The following is an 8,929-nucleotide window of genomic DNA, read 5'->3' on the forward strand; positions in this document are numbered from 1 at the left end:
TGACTGATGTGGTGTACTCCTCAATGCCATCGGAAGAATCCCGGAACATATTCCAGTCTGTGCTAGCAAAACAGTCCTGTAGCTTAGCATCTGCTTCATCTGATCACTTTTCTATTGACCGAATCACTGGTGCTTCCTGCTTTAGTTTTGGCTTTTTTACTTTTAGTTTTAGCAGGAATCAGGAGAATAGAATCAGATTTGCCAAATGGAGGGCAAGGGATAGCTTTGTATGCGTGTCTGTGTGTGGAGTAAAGGTGGTCTAGAGTTTTTTTCCCTCTGGTTGCACATTTAACATGCTGGTAGAAATGAGGTAAAATGGATTTAAGTTTCCCTGCATTAAAGTCCCCGGCCACTAGGAGCGCCACCTCTGGATGTGTGTTTTCCTGTTTGCTTATGGCCGTATACAGTTCATTGAGTGCGGTCTTAGTGCCTGCATTAGTTTGTGGTGGTAAATAGACAGCTACAAAGAATATAGATGAAAACTCTCTTGGTAGATAGTGTGGTCTACAGCTTATCATGAGATACTCTACCTCAGGCGAGCAAAACCTAGAGACTTCCTTAGATATCGTGCACCAGCTGTTGTTTACAAATATACATAGACTGCCACCCCTTGTCTTACCAGAGGCTGCTGTTCTATCCTGCCGATACAGTGTATAACCCGCCAGCTGTATGTTAGTAATGTCTTCGTTCAGCCACGACTCAGTGAAACATAAGATATTACAGTTTTTAATATCCCGTTGGTAGGATATACAGGCTTGCAGTTCGTCCACTTTATTATCAAGCGATTGTAAGTTGGCCAATAGTATCGATGGCAAAGGCAAATTAGCCACTTGTCGCCGGCTCCTGACCAGGCACCATGATCTCCTTCCGTGATATCTTATTTTCTTTCTGCTGCGAATGACGGGGATGAGGGCCCTGTCGGGTGTCTGGAGCAAATCCCTCTCATCCCACTCATTCAAGAAAAATATTTGTCCAGTTCAAGGTGAGTTATCGCTGTTCTGATGTCCAGAAGCTCTTTTCGGTCATAAGAGACGGTAGCAGCAACATTATCTACAAAATAAGTTACAAACAATGCGAAAAAACACACAAAATAGCACGGTTGGTTAAGAGTCCATAAAACTGCAGCCATTGTACAGGTTTCTTTGCAGCAATTCGACCATGAAGGCCTGATTCAAACAGTCCCCTCTGAACAGTTGATGTTAAGATGTGTATGTTATTTGAACTCTGTGAAGCATTTATTTGGGCTGCAATTTCTGAGGCTGGTAAATCTAATGAACTTATCCTCTGCAGCAGAGTTATCTCTGGGTCTTCCATTCTTGTCACGGTCCTCATGAGAGCCAGTTTCATCATAGTGCTTGATGTTTTTTGCGACTGCACTTGAAGAAACTTTCAAAGTTCTTGACATTTTCCGTATTGACTGACCTTCATGTCTTAAAGTAATGATGGACTGTCGTTTCTCTTTGCTTATTTGAGCTATTCTTGCCATACATTTACATTTTAGTCATTTAGCAGACGCTCTTATCCAGAGCGACTTACATGAGCAATTAAGTGCCTTGCTCAAGGGCACATCGGCAGATTTTTCACCTAGTCGGCTCGGGAATTAGAACCAGTGACCTTTCGGTTACCGGTACAATGCTCTTAACCACTAAGCTACCTGCCGCCCCAATAATATGGACTTGGTCTTTTACCAAATAGGGCAATCTTCTGTATACCCCCCTACCTTGTAACAACACAACTGATTGTCTCAAACTCATTATGAAGGAAATAAAGTCCACAAATTAACTTTTAAGAAGGCACACCTGTTAATTGAATTCCAGGTGACTACCTTTTGAAGCTGGTTGAGAGAATGCCAAGAGTGTGCAAAGCTGTCATGGGATCAGCCCTACACAGTGGTCAGATGTTCTGCTACTGTGTACTCTCTGTTTAGGGCCAAATAAAAAAAAACTGTTTGCTCAGTTATTTTGTTGATTCTTTCCAATGTGTCAAGTCATTATCTTTTTGTTTTCTCATGATTTGGTTGGGTCTAATTGTGTGTTGCTGTCCTGAGGCTCTGTGGGGTCTGTTTGTGAGCAGAGTTCCCGTACCAACTGGCAGAGGGGACTCTTATCCAGGATCATCTCTCTGTAGGTGAGGTTATTTTTATGGAAGGGTTGAGAATTACTTATTTTCGGTGGTTGTAGAATTTAATTGCTCTTCTCTGGATTTTGATCATTAGTGGGAATCGTCCTAATTCTGCTCTGCATCCATTACTTGGTGTTTTACGTAGTACACGGAGGATGGTTTTTCAGAATTCTCTCTCTCTTATCACACGGACAGCACTCGCACATACATTTTCATATTCAAAGACACATTCTATTTCTCTCTCCCTCCACCTTTCTCTCTCCTTCCCCCTCTCCCTCTCTCTCACCTGCTGTAGGAGCTGGTCACTGACTGCCTGGTCTGTCAGATCAGCATCTGATTGGATCTTCATCCTCACCACCGTTCTCTTTGACTTGGGGGCTGAAATACATTTGGTTACATTTTTTATGGTGCAAAATAGTTAAATTCTGTGCAACATACCAGGAATACCACAAAACTGATTAGGACTTGACAGTATGACTTAATTTGACATATTTCTTTAACAATGCGCTGTACAAAAAGGTGATTGTTTTACTAAAGTTTAGTAAGCTGAGCAATGCATGAATAGTGTTATTTTTATAACGCACATTGTTGAAGAAAAAAGTGTCTTATTAAATGACAGATTATGAGTTTTACTGTATTTCTTTCACAGATTTGTACTAATTTGCATTGTGAAAATATCTCCCACTGAGTCACAGAAAAACTATTCAATATAAGAACATGAATTGTGGAAGAAAAAGTATAACCTCCACTAAAACAAAGTCCGATAGGAAAATAATGATCTTCATTAAAGTTATTATTGCATTTGACATGTTTAGAAGATGGGTAATATTAGTGGTGGGAGGGGGAGTGGAGGGGAGGGGGGAGATAGTAGTGGTGGGAGGGTTGGAGGAAATAGGGGTGGCTGGGTCTGAAATAAGAGGTTAAGAGTTCAGTTATTATTACAATCTCTATATAAGAAATAAATACAATATTAAAAGTGTGACTGCAGAAGCAAGTCACACTAATAAGAATATGACAGAAATCAAGAGTGATGTTGCTGTCAGCAAGCACATTAATTTTACTTCCAGAACATTGATGTTCTACTATATAAACGTAATGCAAACTTTACTTGATGATGAATGTGAACAGTGAAGACAGTTACAGATGATTACCTGCAGGAATGCTATATACTTCCACCTCACACAGAGTGAGAATCCTGTTCTGTCCAGGGATGACCACAACAACATAGCGACCCTCCATATCATTACACTGGAAGGTGTGGGTCTCTCCTGCTGGGATGTGGGATATGACAACACATCTGAGAGAGAGAGAGAGTGTGTGTGTGTGAGAGAGCGAGAGAGAGAGAGAGAGAGAGAGAGAGAGAGAGAGAGAGAGAGAGAGAGAGAGAGAGAGAGAGAGAGAGAGAGAGAGAGAGAGAGAGAGAGAGAGAGAGAGAGAGAGAGAGAGAGAGAGAGAGAGAGAGAGAGAGAGAGAGAGAGAGAGAGAGAGAGAGAGAGAGAGAGGGAGTGAGAGAGAGAGAGAGAGAGAGAGAGAGAGAGAGAGAGAGAGAGAGAGAGAGAGAGAGAGAGAGAGAGAGAGAGAGAGAGAGAGAGAGAGAGAGAGAGAGAGAGAGAGAGCACATGAGAGGGAATGAGGACACTCTACAATGTAACACAGAGAATACAATCAGTCTGTTAAATATATAGCCACAGAATAGCTACAGAAGCATGGATGAAGACCAATTTATCCAAATACCTTCAAGACAGGACATACAAATGTACTGATGTCTATGTATCACCTGGGGTTTTTGATGCCGTTCCTATCCAGTGAGTTACCGATATGGATCTCAGCACCATCAAGCCTCTCAGGACAGCAGTCTCCTCTGTTGGTGATGGTGACAGCTGTCACTCTGGTCACATCCAGCAGGTCCACTCTCCACCAGGGGTTGGTGTCCTGTACAGTGTGGGTGCAGGATCCTTTCCCATAGTTTGATTCTCTGTTCCCATCAATGGCATTGTGAGCATTGCCATACCCTGATGACTGGGTGGCCACTCCTTTCAATGCCAAGTTGTCTGTTTGAGTGACAGAGACAGATATAATACAGAGGTTTATTCATTAATTTCTAAGCAAACAGCGGGAGGCAGGGCTTTCTCCTATAGATCTCCATTTTTATGGAACAGTTTGCCTACCCATGTGAGAGACGCAGACTCGGTCTCAACCTTTAAGTCTTTACTGAAGACTTATCTCTTCAGTAGGTCATATGATTGAGTGTAGTCTGGCCCAGGAGTCTTCGGATGGGGCCACAGTGTCTCCGGACCGCTCCTGTCTCAGCCTCCAGTATTTATGCTGCAGTAGTTTATGTGTCGGGGGGCTGGGGTTAGTTGGTTATACCTGGAGTACTTCTCCTGTCTTATCCAGTGTCCTGTGTGAATTTAAGTATGCTCTCTCTAATTCTCTCGTTCTCTCTTTCTCTCTGAGAACCTGAGCCCTAGGACCATACGTCAGGACTACCGGGCATGCTGACACCTTGCTGTCCCCAGTCCGCCTGGCCTTGATGCTATTCCAGTTTTAACTGTTCTGCCTGCGGTTATGGAACCCCTACCTGTCCCAGACCTGCTGTTTTCAACTCTTAATGATCGGCTATGAAAAGCCAACTGAGAGACCTGAGCCCTAGGACCATACGTCGGGACCACCGGCCGTGGTGACTCCTTGCTGTCCCCAGTCCGCCTGGCCTTGCTGCTATTCCAGTTTTAACTGTTCTGCCTGCGGTTATGGAACCCCTACCTGTCCCAGACCTGCTGTTTTCAACTCTTAATGATCGGCTATGAAAAGCCAACTGAGATTTATTCCTGATTATTATTTGACCATGCTTGTCACTTATGAACATTTTTGAACATCTTGGCATGGTTCTGTTATAATCTCCACCCGGCACAGCCAGAAGAGGACTGGCCACCCCTCATAGCCTGGTTCCTCTCTAGGTTTCTTCCTAGGTTTTGGCCTTTCTAGGGAGTTTTTCCTAGCCACCGTGCTTCTACACCTGCATTACTAGCTGTTTGGGGTTTTAGGCTGGGTGTCTGTACAGCACTTCGAGATATTAGCTAATGTATGAAGGGCTATATAAAATAAAATTGATTGATTGATTGATTAGTGCACACTGTAGCAATTAATTTTGCAACAGAAAACATTTTGCAGGTTAGTTCAGGTTAGTCCCTCCCCATTTCGTCCATTTTGTTCCATTTGGTTCCTAGTGAATACACCTCAGATATACACATTCCCACTTAGTTACCTTTAGTTGGGACATTAACTGAATTAGTTATTATTCGGCCTAGCTTCTGTCGAAGTGGCCAATACTGATACTTCATTCATTGATTAGTTGTTTTGGGTTGTTTGTTTTTGTCAGTCTGTCTTTCTGCTTTATTAAAAATGCATTTACCTATCTGTACGCTGACCTTCAGAAAGAGTAGGAAAATCCCTGTAAAACAACAATAATGTTATGAATGAATATTATCATTAATTAGTCATAATGAATGATATTGTGAATTTACTTTGATAACATCATATGACAAATTGTGTAACGTGCTATAGGGTAATGCTGATCATTAGAGATAGCTGACTTTTAGATGGAAGGGTTGGGGTCAATTCAATTTCAATTTTCAGTCAATTCGGGAGTACAGTGAAATTCAAATTATCTTTTAAATTCTGAGTGGTTCATTTGAAAGGTACAGGCCTTGTCTTTTTGGAAATTGAACTCAAATCTTACTGCTCGCAATGTCATAAGAATCTCTCAGAGATTATCAGGTTAATTGGAATTTGGTTTACGTTCTGAATTGACTGGAATTGAAATGGAATGGACCACTTACCCTTGTAGGTAGTTCTCACCAGCGACAGGGATAGCTCTCAGACTCCACTCCATGGATCTGGGATGCAGCAACATGTTCATCCGTCAATATTAATGACATTTTTAAAAAATCCCCTTTTAATGATCAGTTAATTAATATGATCTATTTCTGGATATCCAACACCTGCAATGTGTTATAGGATGTGGATCTACTATTCTTTTCCTTTTCAACATTAGACATTACCACACATACCACAGCAACAATAAGCTTTTATTCATGTGATAATAACCAATTTCCTTACTTATATATTATCATCAGTGCTTAATTTGAGCCGGATCCTGCCGGAACAGGATCCGTCACCTCTCCATTATGGATTGTTTTGTTCCTGAACCTATTTGGCCAGATCCGGTACCTCTCGAGGCATGACAAATAATTGTCACTTTTTGCAATGTAAAAATTATAGTAAAAGCGATCAAAGTTCATTTGAGTTGACTCTTCGTTAATTCTCCTGCCCCCACAAAAAAAAAGTTATGTGAAAAAGTAGATTTTCAGCCCGGGACTAATATTCAAAGATTTAATTCGATTGGGCCTGCCCGGGTTTATGGTTTGCGCAACATTGTAACCTATGTTTGAGACCAACACGTGGCCGTGGCTGTGTGAGAAGCGCGCTAGTATCTTTCACATAACTAGAATGAGATTCACTTTCTATGATCTCTCTCTCAATCTCTCTCTGCTCTGATAGTCATGAGCCTGCAACTCTCATCTCTCCAGCGTTGCACTTCATCATTTATTTCCTTATAGAATCACAGTGAAGGGTTCTGGAGGAACTGCAGCACCCCGGATACATTGAAATACATTTGACAAAGTTATAGAATTACTGCTGTCACACCCGTCGCTATGGGCGGGCCATAGCCCCCCCCCCACTTGAGGGAATGTATTATTAAATATACGTACTGTAGGCTAATAATAATTGTGCCCTGCCCTCCCATGCATTTCATATGCCCCCCTTAAGACTGAGGTCTGGCGACGGGTCTGACTGCTGTCTGTTCAGAAATAAATGAAATCATTCAGAATAGCCTACTACACCATGAGAAGGCCTATAAATTAGCCAAAGAGAATCAATAGTTTCTTTTAAAAAATAGCCTAGCTGTGGATTGTAGCCCAGTAACAAGGAATAGCCCACAGTCGGAAACACGCAGCAAATCTGTCAGTGAAAAAACTGCATGCAGACAAAAGAGATTTCGCAATATTTCAAATACAATCGAGGGAAAACAAAGGTTGTAAAGCAAATGGCTCCTGCTGAAAAGAGAAGACTATGCTGTAGGCTACACAAATATTTGATCAACTTCAAAATATTGATTTACAAAAGAGAGAGAGAGAGATAGGCGTTTGGCACGAGTGCATCGGCCATCACCAGCGAGGGGGCTGCGCATCATTGGGTGAGTCAGTGAAACTGGAAAGCATTGTTAGGACTATAATTTCCTCCCCACATTGTAGCCTACACACACCTAGACCTAGGTTATTGATGGATTCAAGACAAGGTAAGGCCCTGTGTAGCTCAGTTGGTAAAGCATGGCGCTTGCAACGCCAGGGTTGTGGGTTCGATTTCCACGGGGGCCAGTATGAAAATGTATACACTCACTACCTGTAAGTCGCTCTGGATAAGAGCGTCTGCTAAATGACGAAAATGTAAGGTTGTATTTATTGATCTCATTGTCAAAGTAGCCTGCCATTTCAATTATTTGTGTGGTATTAAAAAATATTATACTAAAGTCTCTAGTGATGAATAATTGCATGAAATGCGTTTGTCCCCGGACCCTGGCTACTAAAATGTTCCCAATGTGTGCAACTTCTATGAGTGTCTCTACTCTACTGCTCTATGCCACAACGCAAATGCGATGATATGAATGCAATGCTTTATTATAAAGGTACTTTTTTTTCTCTCTCAAGTGTTCCGGTACCTCAGAACTTCCTCTCCCGATTTCCAAATTAAGCACTGATTATCATCATTATCTTTTACAGTATTAACCAAGGTTATGAACAATAAAATAATATATCCAAACATAAAAAAAACATACCTGTGTTTGAGAGGGTTATCTTTTCCTCAGCTGAATCTCTCGCTCCTCTCCTCCGTCTCAGTGTGCGTGATGGATCTTCTTCTCCCTCTCTTATTGTTCTCTGTCTGGACAACATGCAAACTTGGCTCATGTTCATTAGGAAAAACAACAGAAAATAATTGGTAACTTTTTGCAACGAAAACAAAAATGAGGGTTTGTTATTGGATAAGATCAGGTAGCCCCTCACTCCCTGTTTCAATCTGTTTTCTTTGTTTGGTGCCTTATGAATACAACCCTGTATTAGCCAAACATGGGGAGGGTAAGGTGAGGTGTATTTGGTTAGCAGTGGTCCGTAGCCCACCACCCTGTGTGTGTATGTGTTGGGTCTGTGTGTGTGTGCACGCGTGTATTTGCGTGTGTCTTTGCATGTGTATGTTTGCATGTATGTGTGTGGTGTTGTCTGAAGGGTGGATTTGGTTAGCAGTCATCCATAGAACCTCATCCCCTCCCTGAGGTGTCAATAGTTACAAAACTTAAACATTTTCCGTCTCTATCTGTCTCATCATCACTGACTGTGTGAACCTTTTGGAAACTATTTGAATCTGATGGAAATTGTATGAATCTGTTGGGCCATTATTGAATTGTGGCAGTAAATGCTGAATTGAATGCTTGAATAATTGACTCCTTGAATCTGGCACCATGTAAAAACTCTTTAAAATGACAAAAACATGACAAATAATATGGTTATTTAATAAGAAAACATACATAAGTCTTTTATACTACAAAACATCTATTTGTATGCATTGTAGAAACTACTGGGGACTAGCAAATCATCTTGTTCCACTGGGGATGTGTAGAGATGTAGTGACATGTTTCTGGGATTTAGAGATATCTATCTATTCTTCTGAATGCTAGAAAGTGAACGAAGGTATT

At 41.6% G+C, this 8,929-nt stretch overlaps 1 protein-coding gene across 1 annotated transcript in view; it reads right to left on the reverse strand.

Moving 5' to 3' along the window:
• LOC121574686 (fucolectin-like) overlaps nucleotides 1-8,105 on the reverse strand; it is a 32,342-nt gene extending 24,237 nt beyond the window's left edge. The window contains exons 1-6 of the mRNA XM_045211857.1: nucleotides 8,018-8,105; nucleotides 5,980-6,017; nucleotides 5,534-5,572; nucleotides 3,899-4,172; nucleotides 3,273-3,418; nucleotides 2,408-2,499 (exon numbers count right to left, since the gene is read on the reverse strand). Coding sequence (XP_045067792.1) covers nucleotides 2,408-2,499; nucleotides 3,273-3,418; nucleotides 3,899-4,172; nucleotides 5,534-5,572; nucleotides 5,980-6,013 — 585 coding nt within the window. The 5' untranslated portion in view covers nucleotides 6,014-6,017; nucleotides 8,018-8,105. The remainder of the gene's footprint in view (nucleotides 1-2,407; nucleotides 2,500-3,272; nucleotides 3,419-3,898; nucleotides 4,173-5,533; nucleotides 5,573-5,979; nucleotides 6,018-8,017) is intronic.
• Between the last annotated feature and the right edge of the window lie 824 nt (nucleotides 8,106-8,929).

This window comes from Coregonus clupeaformis, chromosome 39 (assembly GCF_020615455.1).
Source record: "Coregonus clupeaformis isolate EN_2021a chromosome 39, ASM2061545v1, whole genome shotgun sequence".
Classification (NCBI taxonomy): Eukaryota; Metazoa; Chordata; class Actinopteri; order Salmoniformes; family Salmonidae; genus Coregonus; species Coregonus clupeaformis.